At 35.5% G+C, this 22,380-nt stretch overlaps 4 protein-coding genes across 5 annotated transcripts; 1 reads left to right on the top strand and 3 right to left on the bottom strand.

Annotated features, from left to right (window-relative positions):
* Window positions 1-1,938: 1,938 nt before the first annotated feature.
* On the top strand, window positions 1,939-5,256 carry LOC122302722 (phosducin-like protein 3). Its single transcript, XM_043114120.1, has 4 exons — window positions 1,939-2,319; window positions 2,769-2,912; window positions 3,010-3,215; window positions 4,853-5,256. Exons 1-4 carry the CDS (start codon window positions 2,072-2,074, stop codon window positions 5,014-5,016), a joined length of 762 nt encoding a protein of 253 aa, XP_042970054.1. The 5' UTR covers window positions 1,939-2,071; the 3' UTR covers window positions 5,017-5,256.
* A 417-nt stretch (window positions 5,257-5,673) lies between these two features.
* Window positions 5,674-9,484, bottom strand: LOC122302723 (50S ribosomal protein L13). Its single transcript, XM_043114122.1, has 6 exons — window positions 9,320-9,484; window positions 9,133-9,227; window positions 8,506-8,577; window positions 8,025-8,191; window positions 7,027-7,138; window positions 5,674-6,143 (listed from the first exon to the last, which is right to left on the bottom strand). The coding sequence occupies exons 2-6, from the start codon at window positions 9,172-9,174 to the stop codon at window positions 5,922-5,924; spliced, it is 615 nt and encodes a 204-aa protein (XP_042970056.1). The 5' UTR covers window positions 9,175-9,227; window positions 9,320-9,484; the 3' UTR covers window positions 5,674-5,921.
* Window positions 9,485-9,977: 493 nt separating this feature from the next.
* Window positions 9,978-12,089, bottom strand: LOC122302724 (mitochondrial pyruvate carrier 1-like). The gene is made up of 5 exons (XM_043114123.1): window positions 11,807-12,089; window positions 11,254-11,370; window positions 10,457-10,511; window positions 10,221-10,356; window positions 9,978-10,128 (listed from the first exon to the last, which is right to left on the bottom strand). The coding sequence occupies exons 2-5, from the start codon at window positions 11,344-11,346 to the stop codon at window positions 10,089-10,091; spliced, it is 324 nt and encodes a 107-aa protein (XP_042970057.1). The 5' UTR covers window positions 11,347-11,370; window positions 11,807-12,089; the 3' UTR covers window positions 9,978-10,088.
* A 1,039-nt stretch (window positions 12,090-13,128) lies between these two features.
* Window positions 13,129-20,891, bottom strand: LOC122302721 (sister chromatid cohesion 1 protein 2). Of its 2 annotated transcripts, none has more exons than XM_043114119.1 (14): window positions 20,599-20,891; window positions 17,952-18,216; window positions 17,825-17,862; window positions 17,696-17,742; window positions 16,958-17,019; window positions 16,093-16,820; window positions 15,804-15,909; window positions 14,931-15,067; window positions 14,521-14,858; window positions 14,259-14,292; window positions 14,123-14,144; window positions 13,896-14,028; window positions 13,283-13,385; window positions 13,129-13,170 (listed from the first exon to the last, which is right to left on the bottom strand). In XM_043114119.1, the coding sequence occupies exons 1-14, from the start codon at window positions 20,720-20,722 to the stop codon at window positions 13,160-13,162; spliced, it is 2,148 nt and encodes a 715-aa protein (XP_042970053.1). In that variant the 5' UTR covers window positions 20,723-20,891; the 3' UTR covers window positions 13,129-13,159. The 2 variants fall into 2 exon arrangements, with proteins under 2 accessions (XP_042970053.1, XP_042970052.1); XM_043114118.1 differs by having other exon boundaries at window positions 14,259-14,295; window positions 20,599-20,890.
* Window positions 20,892-22,380: the final 1,489 nt, after the last annotated feature.

Consider the following 22,380-nt stretch of genomic DNA (forward strand, 5'->3'; position numbering starts at 1 on the left):
TTCCTAATAATCAAAACTGGTTAGAAACTGGTCCGATTCCAATTTTGATATTTAGAACATCGGTTCGAATCATACTGGATCAGTAGATATATATTTATATATTACAATTTTTATATTATATATAAAATATTTTTGTATGATTTTTATATTATAGTATATATACTATATGCTAATTGCTAATTAATCTTATTGTTCATGTTTATTAACATTTGATTTAATATAAAATTAATCTTAATATAACATTTTATTATGATATAATGTTAAATTCATTTTATAATTTTTAATATAACATTTGAGTTTTGATATAGCATATTAATTTTAATTGTACAATATAAAATTAATATAATATAAAATGAGATATATGGGTCAATCACTTACTAAAGTTTTGTAGGAGTATGATTTTGTTTATCCGTAAAATTGAAAAAATCAGGTCGGATCAGATTGAAATCGAAAGAATGAAATTTTAGATTTTGGTGATTCATTGGTCTAGTATCAATTCTTAACTTTCAAAATTAGTATATACTGATTTGGTTATAAAATTTAAAAAAAAAAAACAATAATGCTAGGTATAAGCCATAAATATACACATCTCATACAATCTCTTTGTAAAATAGTGAGTCTCACTATTTATACTTTTTAAAAACAATAATAGGTTTTTTTAATAATTTTTAAAGCGTGGTCTACTTTTTTAGAAAGTCTTGTGTAAAATTTGTATAAATAATTGTTCTATAAAAAATGTCCAGAATTGAATCAAATCGATTACACCCTAATTATATCGTATCTACGATATGTAAATAAAACAGGTTAGAAGATACCTCAAGAAAGATCAAACGACTTGGGTTGCCAAATTAGGAACCCGTGGATCTAGGGAACCTAGAGAGGGTTAGACCTAGGGGTGTAAGACTATCGGTCTGAACCGAGAAAATCGATTGGACCGAACTAATAATCTTATTGGTCAGTGGAGGGGATAAAATATCCCAGACCTATAATAGGTTCTAGACCCAGCACAGTGTGTGTTGGGGGGGCTCTTAATGAGGCAAAAGATAAAGAATGAAAGAGGCAACAAAAGGCTAGAGAAGGAAAGGGTACCAGAAGAAAGAGTGGAGATGTGACATACATAATAAATAAATAGTACATAAAGCAATGGAGGAGCAGATGATAAATGGGGCTTCCAGATGACTTTTTGAGATAGATGACGATTTAAGCTTCTTCAATCTCAGAACTAGAGCATTAACGACATGGCCACTTGGAGAAAATAGACCTCAAATCTTCAGTATATAGTGAGGATGAAAGATTATGAGAGACTATGAAATCAACTTATTATAGCCGATTCTCTCATCCATTAACCCTTGTGGACGTAGACATTATGCTAAACCACGTATATCACCATATCTTTACTTTCTCTACATTTATTTACTACTTGATGCCATGAATATATGCACTGATACCGTATCACTGCATCGAACCATTGTTAGGGGCTCCGCGTAGCACCAATCGAGGTTTGAATAGTCTTAACGGGCCGGGAACGACTCTTTCTCCCATTCCTGCCTGTTATACTATTTTTAAGTGTTAACAATTGATTTTGGAGTGTGGTTTTTTTATACCAAACCAGATTGAACTGACTAAATGTGTATATATATAATATTATTTTATATAATAATTATATAAATTAATTATATAATTTTCATTTAAAGGATCACTATCAACCATATATATAATGAAATTATTTAATATTTATTAACTATATATAAAATATTATATAAATTACTTAATTTTAATTTTATTAAATTAATTAATTTTTTCTTTTAAAAAAAAAAAAAACAATATTTATAAACCGACTGAACCGATCAATCAGAAACGATCCAGTTGGACAAAAATAATGGACCGAAACGATTACAACGCTAGTTTTATATTATTTACGAGGACGACACGAAGCCCCCAGGCCCACAAGATTGAGAAATCTTTCTGGAACCTAAAAAGTTGCAAACCAATCGGGACGGAACAAAATCGAACGCCAGAAGGCAGCTGCGAGCGTTAGCGAAAGATCGAAAGCTCGAACGAACGAACAACAATGGCGGACTATCACTTCGTGTACAAGGACGTGGAGGGCGCGTCGACTCAGTGGGACGACATTCAACGGAAGCTCGGGAATTTACCGCCGAAACCCCCAGCGTTCAAGCCTCCATCCTTCACGCCCGCCCAGGAAGAATCCTCTCTCCCAAAAGATAAGTCCTGGATCGATGATAAAACCGAGGAGGAGCTCGAGGATCTCCAGGACGATCCAGATCTCGACGATGATCGTTTCCTCGAGGAGTACAGGTCGCTATGTTTCTTTGAATCGGCTATTTATTTGATATCGGTATGGTTGCCTAGAATTGTGCGAAAACGAAGTTGAATGAAAAGTCATGAAACTTCATTTTCAATTTTCTTCAAGAAGATGTGTAATTCCTGGAATTTTCCTCATTAATAGTTTTAGTAACTAAGAATTAGATTTACTTGGGAACTTTCTTTCCGTGAAACAAACGGAGCCTAGTTTACTTTGTCCTGGTTGTTTAAACATAATAAATAGTGTTGACTGGGGAGTTTGAAAATAACTTAGTTCAAAGAGGTTGAGCTTTCCTTTCAAATTAATTAAGAAATCCATAACCAAAACTGGCAGGCCTGACCATATGTTCTTAATCTTATTTATTCCATCTCATCTTACTGAATGAAGAATCCAAGGGTGTCATTAGGAATTTTCTGACGCTGAATTGTGTGTGCTAAAATAGGAAAAAGAGGTTGGCCGAGATAAGGGAAGAAGCTAAGATAGCAAGGTTTGGATCGGTGATCTCCATTACGGGGTCAGATTTTGTGCGAGAGGTTTCACAAGCTCCCCCTGATGTTTGGGTTGTTGTCATCCTCTACAAAGAAGGGTACTTTATGAGAGATCTAAAATGCATTTCTTGTTTTATTTTTAATGGACTTCTTGATATATTTTTCATGTTGATGTTTGTTGGGATTTCCTGATAGAATCCCGGAGTGTGCACTGCTAATGCAATGCTTGGAAGAATTGGCGACGAGGTACTCGTCCACGAAATTTGTTAAGATAATATCGACAGATTGCATCCCTAATTACCCGGATCGTAATCTTCCTACTCTATTAGTATACAACAATGGTGCAGTGAAAGCAAATTACGTGGGCTTGTATAGTTTTGGCCGCAGATGCACACCTGAAGGTATCTTATATCTAAGTGCGCCTTGATTTTTATTAGTTTATGCTACCTTGATGCCTCTCTTCATCAGATTTTATTCTTAAATACGAGATCTATGCATGTATGCGTAGGTAATCATTTCTGAGGACTCTCAGAAGTAGATGTCAATCATGTCATGTGTACATTTTATTTTGTCTTTTTTTAGAAGGGAGCTCTTTGAGATTTATTTATTTATTTTTTATTTATTTATTTTTTTCATACACCTCTCCACAGATTGATGGAACCATAGCTTCTGTGGAATTACGAATTTGTAAAATGCTTTTGTGAAAATTAAACCGGAATGAATGACACTGATGCTTTTTTTTATGACAACCTGTAACGGGATTCAAGTTATCAAAGACATGATTTTCTATTTCTAGCTTGGCGACTTTTTTGTACGCATCTCGTTGTACTTGGATTGCTTCTTTTGCGCTTATAATATTACTGACATTAAAAAAAGGGTATCATGGACATGATATTAGTTGACAGTTCCTATGGTAAATTGGAGATGAAGCTTCTCTTGTGGGCACTTTTAGGGCTCGTTTGGTTGTTAGAACTGAGATCAACTCAGTTTAGTTTAATTTTAAGCCGAGTTTACATCCAAACACCAAACTTTAAAATTACTAAACTCATATCAACTCAAAATCTCTTTACCTTTTTCAATTCAACACTTTTTTATACGTGGGATCCACAACTTTTTTCAATTTTCCATAAATATCTCTAAACTCACATTTTTCAACTCAACATCCAAATACATCTAAATTCATATTAGATTGGCCACACAGAACTTACTCCACTATCTCAACCCACTACTATTTATAAAGAACTGAGCTCAGTTCAACATCCAAATGGCTGCGTTTGGGTACTTCAACACTTCACACTACTATTCATTACTTTATTATTACTTTTTACGTACTTTTACTACTATTCATTACTTTTCACTAACTTTTTATTATTATTCATTACTTTATTATTACTTTACACCTATTTTTTATTACTATTCATAACTCTTCTCAATACTTCTCAACACTAACTTTAGGAGTAGTTTTGCCTTGCAAAGAGCCTGTACCATATTGGAACTTGAACACATTTTCTGCAACTTCAAATTGTGGGTGAACCATGCCCTGGAAACTGTAATTGAAAGTCAGAGTTTTAACTTTGTTTGTTGAAGTTTGTGTTTAGATGAAAAAGTTGATGTCTACAAATTTTAGGATGCACAATTTTTTTTTACTTGAGTGATCTGTTCTGTTTTCTGTCAATTGGGATGATTTCAACCTAAAACACTCAACTCTCCCTTTTGCCAATCAAGCCAAAGCACAGTGGCTGTAACGAGACCGTTGATTTCCTATAGATATTGGGTGGATTGTATATCTTCGAGTGGAAGGGCAAGTTGGTGGCCTTGCCTTTCTCGACATGATAAGACAATTTTGATTACTTAGTTTGGAGAATGCTTCTCCCAAGCCTATTTTGAAAGCCATATGTCATCTACCCAAGAACTGTGCTCTTTGCTCGTTATATTGTCAATAACTGACTTTGTACTTGCAAGCATGCCTTTGTACCTACAAGTATGCCGATGGAACTCTTCACATCATTTTATTATTTCTGTGACCCCCTGAAATTAGGTGTTGCATTAGTTCTCTGCCAATCAGATCCCGTGCTTAATGATGGCCAGAGTGGGGGTGATATGTCAAGAAAAGCTGTGTTAGAAGGAGTTCGCAAGAGGCTGATAGAGAAAGTTGTGAAAGATCATGAAGATGACGACAATGATGGATCTTCGAGTGATTAGAATCTTTGTATTTTCCCTCAGGCTTTTTATTAACGAAAAAGAAAAAAGGTCGTGCGCAATGCTCATTGGGTTTTTCTTGCTGCTTGCACACCTTGTCTGTTTTTCCCTTCATATGTGAAACTGAGATCAGAGATCCTGATGTTACAATGTATGACCTTGCGTCTATGTAGACCGTACCGCAAATTTGAATGCATCTCGTGGCAGTATTGTACTATTTATTTTATTTTTATTTTTTTCTGAGGTGGACATGTTCTATAAGCTGCCACGTCCAACTGGAAGTTTCTTTCATAGATTCTTAAGTTTTTTGAGGTGTAGCATGTTCTTTTAGTAAATTCTTAATGCGTATAACTAAATTATGCATCTCAAACAAGTTCGCTTCAGCAATTTTTTTATTGGTATCAGGTGTTTGAGAACAGCGTTTTAACTAATTTCGGAAAGCCCGGAGTTGGTACGCCTCAACCTAAACTACTTACGTATTGGGGTAAAACAAAGAAGAAAAAGAAGAAACCTCGACAGCTTAGAATTGTACGCGACAGAATCTGGACTCTTTTATTACGGTTCCAATTGGGCTCATTTCTCAATGTTTTCTTTTTCTCCTCAATACCAGTGATTTTTAATAAGAAAAAAAGGAGCAAAGTTTGCCGGCACCAGCATGAATTCTTTGGAATTGTCTGAAAAATCATTCAAGCTGAGAAGTTGACTGGGAAAACCCAGGGTCAATTGGTCGCCATCTTCCTTATGTGCTCTAGTTTTGACACCTCAAAACAACCATTTAAATAGAATTCTAATCAAATATGAAAGAATTTGACGAACCAAACATATTCACTGTCCTTCCAAACAAGAGCTGATCCATGTCCGCATTTATGGTGCCCTCTCAGGTATGCCGGTAAACTCCAATTTATTCTTTATGAACTCAAGTCAGCTTTGACTTCTTTCCTTTTACCTTTTCTAGTCTCATTAGCACTCTGTTGTTGCAGTTCAGCCTTTTTCTGAGCTCGAATCAGTGCACGCTTTGCACGCGGTCGCATTTCCCGTACTCTTCGAGGAGGCATGATGTATTGTTCAAGGGGCCTATCACCAAAGGGGTGCTCACCATCAGCAAATATCCTCAGTTTTCGATCTCTGTCCTGCATCCATAAGGAGCTAAAGTATAAGATTATTTGATTCAGATGGCTGATACTCTCAAGTCAAAATATTCTGTTTCTGATAAGTAACATTCTAATTCGAAATGACTAGATAGAAAACCAAAACAGAAATTGGTGCCTAGAAACACCAACAGAAAGGCACTCCTGCAACAAAACAAAAGTCTTGATAAACCATTTATATGGAAGGAAAGGCACATGCAACAAAACGCTGCATGGGATGTCACTACAAATTCATCCAAGTGATTATTTAATCAAAGAACAGTCCCTGTGATTCTATATCCAAAAAGTGGCAACAAGCAAAATATCTAATTTGTGAAAGTGATCTTGGTGGGTCCATCTCAAACAGCCAGCTCTCAGTTTCAAGGGTCAACTCAAGCCATTCCACTCAACCAATTTCGCTACAGAACTGAGATGTGATATTGTTCAGCAGGACATTCCTGGATCATGTAGCCATGTAGGTGGAATAATTCTTTGAGATACAAGATGTTTTGTAGGTTGGTACCTGGTTTTAGAAGGATTCACAACTTGTTGAGATAAAGCTGAGGACAGCAATGCTGATTGCAATGTTATGGATGCAGTCGGGCAATATATTTCCACGACATTTTTTTCCATAAAAGTAGCACATAAAAAATGCATCTACTAATTTATTTAGGTTAGAATAAACAGCACTTTGCCCTTGCCCTTGCTGTCAAAGCAAAACCAATGAAATTTATTTTTTTTAGTTAATTTAGTTGCATTTAGCTCATCATAGCACGAGTCATACTAGTATATTGCATAGTGACAGTAAATACTTCTTAGAACTAAATTCAAGGTCGTGAGAGAGAGAGAGAGAGAGAGAGAGGGAGATTCATATTTTAACACTCACATCACGCAATTTGTTTCTTGGAAGCATGCGCAAAACAGCTTTGCGGATAACTTCTGTAGGATCTTTAGCTAGCTGGTCCTTTAAACTCCTTTCCTTGAGGTGGCCCACATACCTACAGGGAACATATGCTCAGTCTCAATATCAAATGCATTAATTAGTTGGAATTAAAAAGCTGTATTAAAAATTCGCTTTTATCTTGTAGATGTAATTTGAAATGAGTCTTCTTTGTTTCAAGTGGCACTTAGAACAAGTACACTTTTTACTCTCACTGCAGGTTATCTTTTTTTATTTTTATTTTTTATAATTAATAAGAGAAATTTTATTCCAAGTAAATAGGCATAGCCCAAGTAAACAAGATGTATACAAATGAGAAATACCTACTTACAAGCTAAAACAGAAAATAACTAAAAGAAAACATTACAATCATTCCCATCCTTTAAAAGATTCTTCACCCAAAAGTTTAAAGTACTAATGAAGAACATCCTAAGTTCCCCAATAGAACGTTCACAATTCTCAAAGCACCTCTCATTCCTTTCTAACCATAAACACCAAAGTAAGCACCTCCCATTTCTTTTAACTTTTGTTCTTTTAATTTGCTCAATTCTTCTTATACAAGTCTTATTTTAATTGTTTACTTATAAATATATATATATCTTTTGTTTTTGATAAGTAAAAGTAAAACTTTATTAATAGAAAAAGGCATAGTTGAAGTACGCAAGGAGTATACACAAAATATGCCTAAATACCACTGAGCATTAGTATATAACTAAAGAACTAAGTGTTTATATATTTGCTTCTGGGCATATTGAAAAACCATATACAGAATTAGATTCCAACTTCACTGTTGGATTAGGTTATGGCTGTATCTTGGTCACAAAGTTGTGCACTGAACTTATATAGAAACAAAACAAGTACTTCATCATTTTATTTTCACATTCTCCCAAATTCCCAATCATTCATACAGTTCGCAAGCAGTTGGAGAAAAGAGTGGTACTTGCCCAGTATGCCAACGATAAAACTTGTCTGTGAGTTTTCTTCCAGTAACACAGACATCCTTTGCATTCAGCACAATACACATGTCCCCATCATCACGATTTGGAGCGTATGTTGGCTTATCCTTCCCCTGAACCACAGTAGATATTTGGGATGCCAATCTTCCAAGGACCTAGAAAATAATAATTGTTGTAATTATTTGCAAAACTTTGCCTCAAGAAGATGAATCAACAATTTGCTTTCGGTTCCACCAATCTGAGAATTATTTAACAGAAATTGCATTTAAGAAGTTAGACTCTTCAGCAGATGTATATCTGCCTGTTTCATAATACTTGGCTGATCAACTCAGGTACTTCTTTTCTTGAAAGGGAGTAGAGACCAACATCATTATTGAAATTCAAATAACAACTTTTCCACCCAACCCTACTGGACGCATAAATCTACCAAAATTAATGGCAAATAGGGAAAATATAGGTATATGCGAACCTGGCCTTTGGCATCAAATACCCTCCAACGCAGACCTTCCAGATTTATACGTCTCAGCCCAGCAAGTGCTTTCTGTATGAATATTGAGTGGTAAGTTCTGTTATTGATTAGGTCATTTTCATAAAAATTGATCAGAAATTCCAGTTTCTGTATCATTACTTATCAAAACAAATAAACATTGATCAGCAAGTCACATGCCAATGGGGGCGACATATAAAAAATTAAGTACCATTTACCAAGCTTCAAAGCACTCCAAGTATGTGGCAAACAAAAGCACCTAGTCCGTACGGTTTAATATGGCATTCTTTTAACCGTTGGCGAGAAAAGGATAAAGATGTAAAGGGGGTTTTTTGAGCAATTCCATGATACTTGCTGCTAAGCAGAACTTTCAACGGTAAATAAGAGATCGGTGGTGATAATACGGAGAACAACTTCAAAAACTTCGCGATAAAAACCCAAAACAGTTAGAACTTGTTATCCCTAAATTCCACAGGCATATGGCGTGCTTCAGTGACATCCTAATATATGCTCTATGAAAACAGGTCTCGGTTGAAAGAAAATTTAACTCAGGAAGAATAAAATCTATGAACTGTACAGAACGAAATACAAATAGTAGGGAAGTAGTACCTTTACGTTGCCACTAAAAGAAACAGCTGCTTGGCTTGCCATTTCTATCTTTCTGTGAATCTCCTTCTTCACAATCACAACCAGATCATTCAGCTCTGAAAATCCAATTAAAGATTAGAGACAAATAGATCTCAAAGAGAACGGCTTGTTAAATTAAAATTAAAATGGGAGAGGAAAACATTTCGACCTGTAAAACCCTGAGCAGAGAGTAGGGTTTGGGCGAAGAAAGAGAAATCCCCCTCAAGCGAGTTCGGGTTCGATCCACTACAATCTCTTCGTCGTTTTTTTTTTTTTTATACCCTTTTGAGCACTTGAAACCGTCAGATCTTCGAGTAATCAAAACGGACTCGCTCAGTATAATAAGCCTTCAGAAAGCCCTCATTACAGACCCAGTGCCTAATAGCCCAAGCCCATTGATGGTCAATAATGTTTCATGAAAGATAAATGATTTAGTCACGAAGAGATTTTATAAAAGTAAGCTAATAAATTGACCTGATTTGATATTATATGATTGACTGTAAAATTATTTTTATTATAAAATAAATTTAACATATCATATAAAATGAGATCAATTTATAAGTTTATTTTTATGAGATTTCTTTACATTTATAGAACTTCTCTTTAATGAATCGCACATAATTTTAGAACAAAAAAATGAAAATAATAATAATAATAATAATACAAACCCATTTGGTGTGAAAAGGAATTTATTTCAAATTTTACCATAGTCTTAGTCCATTAAATTTGAATAAGAATTGGGTTTGAATCTTGGATCATTAGATCAATCATGTTATCCCATGAGCATTACATAATATCAAATTATGTAGAAGGCTAGAAGAAGGAGATTGTCACAAACATTATTTTATTTCCTACTTTATTTAATACAACACAAAACGTGGCATAAAAATCGGACGTCCTTAAATATATATATTAGAATCATCTCTGCATCACACGCACTATGCTCCTCCAGCGTCCTCATCCTTCTTTTGCGAGTGTCTATCACAAAATGAGCCAATCATGCATCAGAACCTTTTGACATCAGCACTACCTTGAATAACAACAGCACTACCTTTGATATGGATGCTTACCCTCGAGCCCTCGCCCAGCGTGACAGCTGATAGAGCTGCACACTCTCGTTTGCGACATGGCATACAAGAAGATGGTAGTTCCTTGGCCGTACCATGTATGCAAATCTCATGAACAATGCTGAATACACACACATTACTGCAACACCAATGATCACAAGTTGATATTCTGAGGTCACATAACACAGGCTAGATGAAGAAATGAGACAGAAATCAGAAGCCTAAAACATATTGAAAACCTGTTGTCATATTGCCAGAAATCAACTCTGGGGGTTTCTTCGAATCTGCAAGTGCCTGTCAGATCAACGACTATAATGTTAATCTCGAAATAGCTTTTATGATCCTAAAGGTCAAATGTTTAACTAAATTTGTATACAACAGTTTAAAACATTGTGGAATATTATGATCCTAAAAGTTAAAGGTTCAACAAAATTAAGCCCGGTTTCGATGCCTAGATGAGATGGGTTATACAGCAATTTAGTCTGCCTATCTAAACAGCAAGAGTTGTTTGTATTTCATCTCTAGGTTTCGAAATTAACAATTGACATAAAGAATAAAAAGTGAAGTAAACAATATATAAATGACAAAAAACCTTTAATGAACAGTGCAAAACTGACAAAACAGTAAATAAACAGTAGAAAATAGTCAGTGAATGGTTATTATCCAAACAGTGAGACTTACCGCTTTATCAAATCCCAAAAAGTAAAAACTATCTTATATCATTTTACTATCCAAACATACTTATTTATAAACTATGCATCTCATATCATCTTAACTCAAAAATCTCGTTACTATTTAAAATATATCATCTCATCTCATCTGAACTATGTAACCAAACGAGACCTTAGTATCCAACACTGTTAAAGTTTTTAGATCAATGGATAGGCCAGTTGACGTTGGTATGCATTAGTTTGACATCAATCAATGATTAAACCTTTCAACAATAACTGTGTTAAAATCTAATGACAACATAACAATAATGAACAATTGAAGTTTGCATGCATTAGTTTGGCATATTAAAAGTACTAAAGCATACTGCGATGGGAATGCTCCAGCCCACAACAGGTCCCCAAAAGTGAGTTGTTTTAGGGCCAATCGGGCTGTTCCAAAAAGTGTGGAGGATTCCCATTATAAGCTTTGACAACTTGCAGATCTGCATATGACAAGAAGTCAAAAATCCCAAGCATGTATGATAATCTTATTTTGACTTTGAGCAATCCAATAATAAAGACAAGCTTCTCTCCAACGGTTCTAAAAAATTCAGTAAGATCCCATGCATCTGCTTGGCCGGATTTTGATTCCATAGATCAATCGACTAGGAAAATTCAGGTAACCAGTTTAAAAAATGGGATGTTTTGTGGTTGTTTTTTGTCTGTCTTGATCAAATCTGATGCAAAATTTCAAGTGGACCAACACAAGCAAGCACAATTTTGGGCTCATGAATATCATCTCAAAGAAGAGCGCAAGCCTCTCAAACATGATAAGAAAAACAGGCTTTTCATTTTGTATATTACATACTCATTTTCAATGGTACTGAGACCATGAGCATCCATTAATCTTAAAACAATACGAGAAGTGAAACATCTTACCAGATTCTGAGCTCAGGCTGTCATGGAAAATCCAACATGATCTGCACAAACGAGAGCTGCAGTGCAGTGAATCAGATGAACTGGAAATTTCCCAACAGATAGTAAGCCAAGGAAAAACTCAGCCTGTAGTTCTTCAAGTCAGAACGCCTATCCAGTAAACCACCAATATATGATATTTTATTAGGTAGAAGACTGAATCCATCCCCTTGCTTCACACGCTTCACCTCTTTCTGTTAGCCCTTCGACTAGGCAACAATAGTGGCACCTCGGATATGTCTGAAATACAACTAATCTTCCACGTAGATATGTATATTTTGCAATCGATGAAAATGATGTCTTTTGGCTTGTGCTTTGAATGTTTTCTACACGTAACGTGCGCTCCATAACTTTCCTCTACTGATGTAGCCTTTACAAATTGCAATAATGAAAGATGGTGTTTTTGGCTCCTACTATTATTGGACTATTGGTCAGTGCCTTATCTTTTGCTTTCCCGCTTTTGCCCAACAAGACAAGGTCAAATTACACCGCAATCCAAGTCTATTATCGATAAACTTATTTGAATAGTCAGATAACTTTAAATTTAAATAAAATATTATTTTTTAATATTAATATTATTTTAAAATTTGAAAAAATTAAATCAAGATTTTTAAAATTTTTTATTATATTTTATATAAAAATTTAAAAAAATTCTAATAATAAGATGAGAGAATATTTTTCACCCGTACGTCTCTCTGCCAATCAGCTCCACTGCATATGGAAAAGGGTCCTGCTATGTCCACCACTCCCGGCATCCGTTGGGAGCTATAGGCATAAGTGAACCTTTATTTTTTGTATTTTTTTTCATGTATTTTTTAACATTTTTAAATATTATTTTTTTAAAAAAATTTACACCATTAGAAATTTTTTTTTAAAAAAAGTGAGCGTTAGCTCCCGGCTCGGTGACAATACGGGAGACAATAAATGTCATATTTATGACACAAAACGGATGCATATACGCCTAGAGCGATCATGAAGGGGTACTTCATGTGGGCTTTGATGGACTTGATTGAAATTGGGCCGGGTCTGCATCCTTTGATTTGGGCTTAGTTACATGGATTACCCAAGAAGTCCGCGAACCGGCTTAAGTCTTTCCTGGGCTGAACCCAACACTTCCTTTTAAACCTATCCCATTAGATAATATAAGTATGTTTTCGATATCAAATTTCACTGATATGATATATCATCAGAGCTCTTTGTCCTGTATTTATTGAATAAAAAGCTACTCATATGAGCCACATTTACCTGCATAAACAGACACGATGGTGGATTTACATAGGAGACTCTTTTGAATCAAACTGAACCTTAATTTTTTTATTAGCATATTCCTGTACAAAGGAGACCACACGTCAAAATTACTCATCTACCATGCTAGATTATTATATATTCTATAATCCTATTCCTATACAATAAATAGACAGATACTGTGCTTTCACGGACCATCGGCTCCACAAGTTTGGTCCCATTTCGGGAGTCTCCAGGCCTGAATGTCACCATAAGCATTATCCTGTTTCACATCCACATACCCTGTAGTTCTCAACACCTGCAAAGTTGTTTTACATACACCACAATTAAATTTTGGATCGTGTTTTCCCCCACTTTGTTAAGTTTTAAGATTAAATTAATGAGGGAAGGCCTGCATAAGTTTCTGTGTAGAATGATAAAGAGTAGCTGATAGAAACATATCACATACACCACCATTAGATGTTGGATCATGTTTCTCCGACTTTGTTGTGTTTAAGGTAAGTTTGTGTATAATGATAAAGAAAATAGACGATTCAATATAAATATTTTCTTCCTTTACTCCAAGGGGAGAGGATAAAGTGGAAGGGGCGTTGAGGGCAAGAAATTTTTTACCCGAAAACTAGAGCATATCATTATTGGTCAGTGGAGAGAGAGAGAGAGAGAGAGAGAGAGAGAGAGAGAGAGATGAATTTGAGGCAGGAAAGTTACTGACAAAAAATTGAAAATTGGATATTAGCAATAGAAAAGCAGTTCATTGCTGGCAAAGACTTGAAGATCAGCAAGGAATTGAAACTCGTGTAAAACATACCAGCATCTCATAGAATAGCCTTGCACTTTCTTTCTTGGTTCTTCCTTCTAGAACCTGTGACAAGCTCACAATCTCCTTTTCTCTTCCCTTCTTTCCGTTAAAGAAATTTTTGTACAAGTACCTTGCTGCTATTCTGTTTCTCAAACAAGTTTCAAACCAAATTTTACAAGGAACTATTGAGAGCTGATACTAACCAAGAGATAAAATTGAAGCACAATCCACCTTACCTGGTTCTGCCTGACCATCCATCTACAGTAAAATAATCCACGTGAGATTGAAAAAGTAATTAAGACACAAAATTAAAAATAGCCCAAGAACTAAAACAATGTTAAAATAATGAAATAAATTTGGGATAATTCTTACAGAGTTCCGTGTTATCTGCTCCACATGAATGTATCTCCTTAGACAAACAAATCAACAATCAATCAGTTATCAAACGAGAATATTCAATTTCAAATATAGATATTGCCAACTTCAAGGAAACCATATTGTTGCATAGGTCGATTTGGGACCTCTAGACTTAGTACTTAGTAGGTGCAAACTTATCAAATTCAACTAATAAATAAAAAAATTATTGTTTTGTCTTTTCTAATTTTAAGGGTACCCCATAATGATCTCGCTTTACCTCATTCATCAAACTGAGATCTAGTTCTTGATCCTTGCTCGGAGGTGGCTCTTTCTCTACACTTCCGAATGAACTACCAAGTCTCCCTGAGTTAACATTGTTGGCATTATCTGGGCTTTCAAATGATCTTATCAATGTTGAGCACTTAACAGGAGTTTTTGGAGCAATAGCAATTTGCTCTGATCTGCCCACAGAAAAAGATTCTGCAACTTTATCTGATCCACCCACAGTAGGAGATTCTTTCGTATCAAACTTCTCAGGATTATTCATGGTTTCAGCAGATTCTAGAATCTTCAGCTTCTTTGTGTAAAAGAGAGATCTAAGCTCCGATGAAATACCTGGAGATATGTGTTGAGTAAAACGATAGTACAGCAATTGAACCACAGAGAAAATAATGATGGAAAACTTACAAGGCATCAAAGGCTCTAAGAAACCCTGGGGGAGACTGAAAATTCGAGAAGCTTTCCACACAGCTAGACCATTATGAGCAGTTTTCTTTCGTTTAGAAACTAAGTCACTTGCATCGTGAATGCTCTGCCTAAGGACCCTGCAAAGTTTATCATGACAAGACACGCATTTGAAATCTTATGTGCAAACTGATGAAGCTCCTAATCACAATGATGGCTCCCACTGTTTTTTCTTTTCCATTTAGAAGAAAAAACCATAGTGAAACAAACCAAAATACCAAGATGAAGACCTAAGCTTGCACGAGCTGGGTAAAAAGCTGAATTCTGGAATCTCCAATCATTTTCATGCTTTGTAATGGTTGAAATTAATTATGATTGTGGGCTTCATATACAACTTCTAAAAAAATAAAGTCCATATCAGATTCTCATAACAGAAATTATTTTGCACCAGAAATGATGATGCAGCCGCTTGATGTACCTTCACACATACAAGGCTTCCCATCTTATTTTCAAGCTTTAACAGTTTATATGTATATATATATATAGGGCACACACGCAAATGCACATATAAAAGTTGGTGAGGAGAAAGATTTAAGGTCGATTCAGCTTGTCTCAATCATTCCTTATATATACAAGAATACTAGCATGATGTCAAAGACAAATAAATGAACAGTGAATAAAAAACAGCTATGTTATGATATCGAAAACAGCAGAGTTTGGGCATTGGAACATCCATAATGTAGCTCTTGATAAGGTCATAAATTAATAGACATTGTTAGGGAAAAAAAATGCTGGAAGTAGACAATTATCTATGGACAATACTGAATTATCTCATATGAATACAAATTGAGTTAAACAGGAGATAGCAGGACTTACTTATTAGGCAACACAATGGTCTCATCAATTAAACATTTTCTTTTTCTCGAAATTCGAGCTCTCTCTCTTGTAAGTGGTGTAAGAATAAACTCAGGTGTGGAAGTGCCTGTGTTGAGGGAAGAATTGTGGTATTAGGACAAACATCTAAAGGATCACAATGTTTTAAAAATGTACAAGTACAAGTACTAAAACAATTAAAATAGGAAATCTCTGTCTGTCTGACTAAGCAATAGCATCTTTGCATTCTGATTTAGAAGTTATAATAAAAACTATTTTGGATACTTTTCACCTGATGCACCGGGGAACTTGGATTGAGGGGTCCCATCAAGCATAATAGATGGTGGACGCCCTTCTGTATTAACATGACTTTTTCTGTTTTCTGATGATGCCAGATTTGGGGACTCTATTACCTCCGTATCATTATGGTGCCCTTCATTAAATTGTCTAACAAGTTTTGGATGTTCCACCTTGGCCCCACAAAACATATCATGGTCCATCCATTCTTCTTGAGAGAATTTATCAACCCGAAGCTTCTCCATGCTTGTTTCTGAGTTGCTCAGATCATGTGTATTCCTAATAACCTGAATTTGGTTTTCTTGAGCTAATACTAGAACTTTTATCTGCTCTCCATCAATTCGATGATCTTCACCGGGTAGATTAATCTGTTCTAGAGGCTCTCCATCAGTCGCAGACAACATCTCAAGGTTCAAGCATCCTTCTTTAGAAAACCTGAAGTCTTGATACTTCCCCATGCTTGCTTCTCCAGGTGTTTTCTCTTCTGACTGTGCCATTGCCAGAGCCTTTGTTTTTTCCCCATTAGTTTGGTGAACTTCTTCACCAAATGGTGTAAAATGGTCCATAGATTCTTCCTCAACCTCATAAAACATTTCAAGGTCGACACATTCTGCTTGAGAGAACCTTCTGCCTTGAAGACTCTCCATGTGTTCTTCCATGCAGGTTAGATAATGTGATGTGCTTACTGCCATATCAATCTCCATAGTACCAGAAGACAGAACACTGCAACAGGAATTACTTGTCAGCAAAATTCATGGCAATAGGTATATACAGCAAGAAATGTTATAACACTAGAGCTGCTCTCACATATAAATATGACACAAAATTCATAACAAAGGGATGGGATGTGTTTTACATACTTGTCAGCAAAAGTGTAATCAGTGGAAGTACTGCGAAAGACAGAAATCTCCCCATAAGGATACTGCAAAACCATAAAACCTATCATTTTAAGTACCTATCTCTTAAGAAACTTTTTTTGATAAGTAAACCTATCTCTTAAGAAACTAAGATATCAAAGTCACCATACCTGCTTATAGGCCATTACGAATTTTCGGTTTAAATATTGAACTTGACATTCATTTTTTTCTGGTTAAAAAAAAAAAAAGTACTAAAATTGTTTTACAAGGCCTGAGACTGTGATTTTTTTACCTAAAAACCTGTTCAATCTATGGGTTTCCACCCATTCTGATTCTGGATCCTCATATGAGTACCATGTGCAAATGATTCAGGTTCAGAAAGGACAAGACACATGCAACATGTCTTTCGGACTTTATGTATGCAATGCATAAGTGATGTTACCATATTATATTGGTTAATGGTTTGAGAACTGCTTCAGACAAAAAGAGATTACACAAAAATAAACTCACAAATTGATGTGACTTCATGGGATCCGTTAGATCTACTTTACAATAAAATTAACTTTACACTTTGACATATCATATCAAGCCAAGTCAGTTTGTTGGTGTACTTTTGTGTAATCCCTTTGTGGCAAAAGTATTTTCCTAATGGTTTTATTATTCCTGTCATTTACATACCCATGGGCATATACTTATAGTATGTCTTTCAAACTAAGGACCACAGTAACATATGTGGCATACCTTGCGTAAAGAGTACTGCCCTATTCCCTCTTTTTTCCACGCACCATCTGTTCCGCATCATAACAAATTATACAAACAACACAAGCAAATTATTAAGTAAGAAGTATCTGAAAATAGCAAATTTAGAACCTTTGAGTGTGATCTCCTCGTATGGCACCACATTGCCTCTGGGAAGTAAGAAAAACAAACACGTTAAAATTTAATCAAAACAAAGGCGAATAGCCTCAACCACCCAATTTTCTAACTAGAACCTTACCCACTAACATCATCGAGGATCCCTAGATCAAACGCATCAAGTTCAAACCTTTCTGGTAGAGTAATAGAGGAATACGGTGCAGATAAGGTTTCTACATGTGCCCTATCTTTTGTACTAAGCACAAAGTCGTTGATTTTTATTAGCACCCGATGGCAGTCATCAAACAAGTATTCAACTTTTTTTGAGTATATTCTCACAACACCAAGAAGAAGGTATGCCAGCACTCTATATGCGACAACATCCAGCTCATCTTGCAAAATTTTATCTGCATGAAGCAAAAAGAAAAAATAATTGGACAGGACACTCAGAAATTCAAAGTTAGCATATACGGCTGACAATAACCACATTTCTAAAACAAAGAGTGAGACTACGTTTAAGATGAAGTGTAAGGAAATTTGACAAATAATTGTGGACACCAATGGTCTCCCATGAATCAGACTCGTGCCTCAGAATTTGATAAACCAGCACTCCACAACAAATGATAACTACAACATCTAAAGCTGAGCAGACACTTAGTTGCATGGACCATGTTGATAAAAGTTTAAAACATAGCTAAAAGAAGTAGATGTCTAACTACCCAACTTATGCAACCCTAGTTGATGCTATATTTATCTCAAATTCAACAAATGCTGGTTACTGTCATCATTACTGTTCTACATTGTTACAGCATCACTTGAATGCGTCATCATATGACCATAAATATCATCTTTAGCACCCATACCCCCCCACATCCACCCCCCACAAGCACAAAAACAAACACCACACTTGCTAACTATAGCAAGCCACTTCTTCTCATTTTAAAATCTTCAAATTTTCCACCAGCAGCTCCCCTACCTATGCTGAAACAAAATTTCTGTATCTATCACCATCTTTGTCGACATCATACCTATAATTGCTCTCTGTTTCAGTAAAACATTGTTTTCACATGGTAGCTGTCATTTGAGCCTTTTGCTTGGCTGCAGAAAGTTTCAAAGATAAAAAAAGATCTTAAGCAGTCCCAATAAATCATTTTTTAATATTTAAATTTCTATTTTTATAATCCAAACCAAAGGTCCAAACTCATCAGTTGAATTAGCCACATTATCATTTGACTTGAAATGAAAACCATACGAATTTAATCAAAATAAATCTAATTGTATCTTTCAGTACTTCTAGAGCATTTTACATAGGTTGAATGCAGTGAAATGCCAACCAATATGGTTTCTAAATTTTTTTAAATGATGCTTTCAGCATGCCTGATCCGGCAAATTGAGCTTACTAATTGATTCACATGGTTCTGCATGAGTTCATGAGAGTTTCCATGATCCCATCATTTATTATTAGCTCCCCTACACACTAAATTCCTTGTATTGTGAATATCAATACGGCTTTTCAACTCTTCAACATGGCTGACATACACCTTTTTTCTTAATTCACCTCTTACCACTAGTTTAAACTTCTGAACATTAGTGATTTAATAATATGATTGTACAAATAAATAAAAGAATAAAGCCGCAAACATCAAAAATTTTTTCTTAACTTCTCCTTATTTATCTGTATGGCTACTTGATATTATCATTAATTACGCTTAATGGTCTCTCTTTTTTAAAAAAAATTATGCTTAATGGTGCTCCATTCTTCTGAAGTCAGATGGCAGCTACAGAATCACCTATAAAATTTGCAGTGGAAAACCCCGACCTAAATATTGCTTCCAATTGAAAAGAGTGACGTGTGAAATGTTTTCATCTAAACATTGGAGTAATATTGGGCAGAAACTTGTCTGCCATGTTCCCATAGATTTCTATGTCAACTTCTCCATATGGTACTCTAAAATTTTCCTACATCTCGAACGCCCACTTCTCCAAACCTTACATTTGAGCTTTATAAAAATCAAACAGAAAGTGAACTGCCTTCTTTTGTCTAGCATAAACTACAACAATTAATTACTAGTAAACAGGACATAAGAACCGAACAAAAAACCCTAAGGGAAATTTTGTAAATTTTCGATTAAAGTAAAACGATAAAAAAGAACGTGGGAAAAAACTCATGAAAAAAGCCGCTGTCCATCTCAGTCTTCCTGGCCAAATTAGCTAGCCAGAGAATACTAACTACTTTACACTTCTCTGCCACTCCAAACAATATCCGCGGGTTATAAGGCGAGCAACCATACAGAAAGGAACACGGCTAGCTATTTTCAATTGTAGTAACCAAAGAACATACGCTTCAACTAGGTCACAAAATGGTAGAAATTCGTACAAAGACCAAAACGTAAAAGATAAAATATAATTTTTAAAGAATCCCCAAGCTGTGCGTTAGTTAATTTGGCCACTTTTTACTTATCCAGGTGAGAGAGAGAAAAAATAACTATTTACAAGCAATTTTCACATCTTACTTAGAAGCACCCAGACGAACCCAAAATCCGAGGAGGAGGAAGAAAACTCTGTTGTCTCCTCACCACATCCACATTCAAGTTCAAATACAACAAGCAATGTATAGGAACCACAAAAGAAAATGAGAGGAGTAACAAAAAAACATAAAACGGAAGCAATCCAAAAATTGAATATGGCCGAAATTTCTCTTTCTGTTTCCCCAAACGGCTAACCCAACATGAAAGATAGAGGGCATACTTGGAAGTATATAGAAAAGGTGAAGAGAAAAGTAGACGAACCAATAGAGGAGGGGATGTCAGTCTGGGTAACCTGAGCTTTCTTGAGCTTTTTGAAGAAGTAAGCAGCGACCCATATGGCGCCTAACGGCCCTTTTCCCGAAAGAAGGCACTGCGAGTAAAACATCCTCCTCTCCTATGTCTCTCCCTTGGGTTCCGACTTTGTAATTCAAAAGGAAAATGTTCAAAATATAGAGGAAAATGCTCCTGTTCTGCTAAGAATGAGGATGGGAAGGGGGATGGTTTTAAGAAAGAAACGGTCGAGTCGAGTGTAGTGCTCAGCACTCCTCGCATACCATAAAAAGAACAAAATTTTAAGAACTAATTGTAGAAGGATATTTATGACTTTTTGTTCTCCTACCTTTTGTGAAATGAAAGAAAATGAAATCTTCAGTATTCTCGTTACTCAAAGATATTCTTTTACCTTTTGTGAAATGATAATTAAATGACAATAATGACCTTTCCAATTACACAACATGATGTAAAATATATTGGCTTAATTCTGTCGAAATAAGATATATTGACACGAGGTAATGAAAACTTTGTTTCAAACGACCAAAGGGGGTGGGGATTGGTCAAAGGATAAGCGCTAAATTAGTAAAATAAAAAATAGATTAGAAATTTCCCATAAATATGGGCAAAGCTTTTAGATTAACCGACAGTAAAATCAAATGGCAGCTTTGGAAGTCGGGTCATTGGTATGAAACAGTGCGCACAGACAATGACGGTCGAGTTTACCAAATGAGGTTTATCCTAATCTAACTAGTAGCTGTAAGTAGTAAACTAATCACAAAATATAAAATATGAGTCGGTGTACAGTGTAATTCCCAAGCAACGTGTCAAACCCCAGCTATCCGTGAATAGATCCGCATGCTTTGTCCAGATTTGATTTTGACCGTCATAGCATCACTTCTTAATCCATTGAAATTAAGGAGAAATGAATACCAATCGTGCATATTAATGGTGTTATTATAGAATGAGTCAGGGAAGTTTCAACTCTGTTGAGTAACAAAAAGGCCGTTTTACAAGCAATGCAAATAACCTGAGAAGCAGAACTATGGCCACATTTCCATGCCCAGTGGGAAATGAAAGTAAAAGCATGGACAAGGAATTCCTCGTGCTCTGCAACTTAGAACAGATGATTCCTTGCAATAACAATCGTTTTGCTACTTCCACACACACTTCCTGACTCCTAATCCTCTCTTGAATTTCACAAGCTCTGATCTTGAATAATCCATGGTTAAAAAGCACTCCCATTTCTGTATCAAACTCTCTGACGAGCTTGAAAGTATATATAAGCCTCCATATACTTCCATAGGTGGGTTTTGGAAAGTTTTACACTGCTTCCACCATAAGAGTTCGTTGCCATGCTCTTTGAGAATGGCTTTTCAAGGTTAAGCCCAAAGGAGTTGGATTGGTCTAAGTGGTGAAGATCTGGATTTTGGGATATCACTTCCTTTAAGGTTTAAGGCTCAACATCTTATAAGTAAAAATAATCATTTGGAGCCACATTCCTTAATGAAAAACTAACGATTTAACTAGTTTTATATTAAAAAATTTTTGAGAGTGCAATGCACGAAATTGACTACTGGAACTACTATTGTACAATTAACTAATATCGTGACCACTAAATGAAGGTGAAGATCATGATAGTTGATCTGTAACTTCATTCTTTAGATGTGAAAGTATATCATATTACAATTTTCTTGGAGAGAGATGGGTTTGAAAGTTCCTACTTTGGAGAGTCTCCCCAGCATCCCCCACCTAATAAAAATAAAAATAAAA

The sequence above is a fragment of the Carya illinoinensis genome, chromosome 3 (genome assembly GCF_018687715.1).
Source record: "Carya illinoinensis cultivar Pawnee chromosome 3, C.illinoinensisPawnee_v1, whole genome shotgun sequence".
Taxonomy (NCBI): Eukaryota; Viridiplantae; Streptophyta; class Magnoliopsida; order Fagales; family Juglandaceae; genus Carya; species Carya illinoinensis.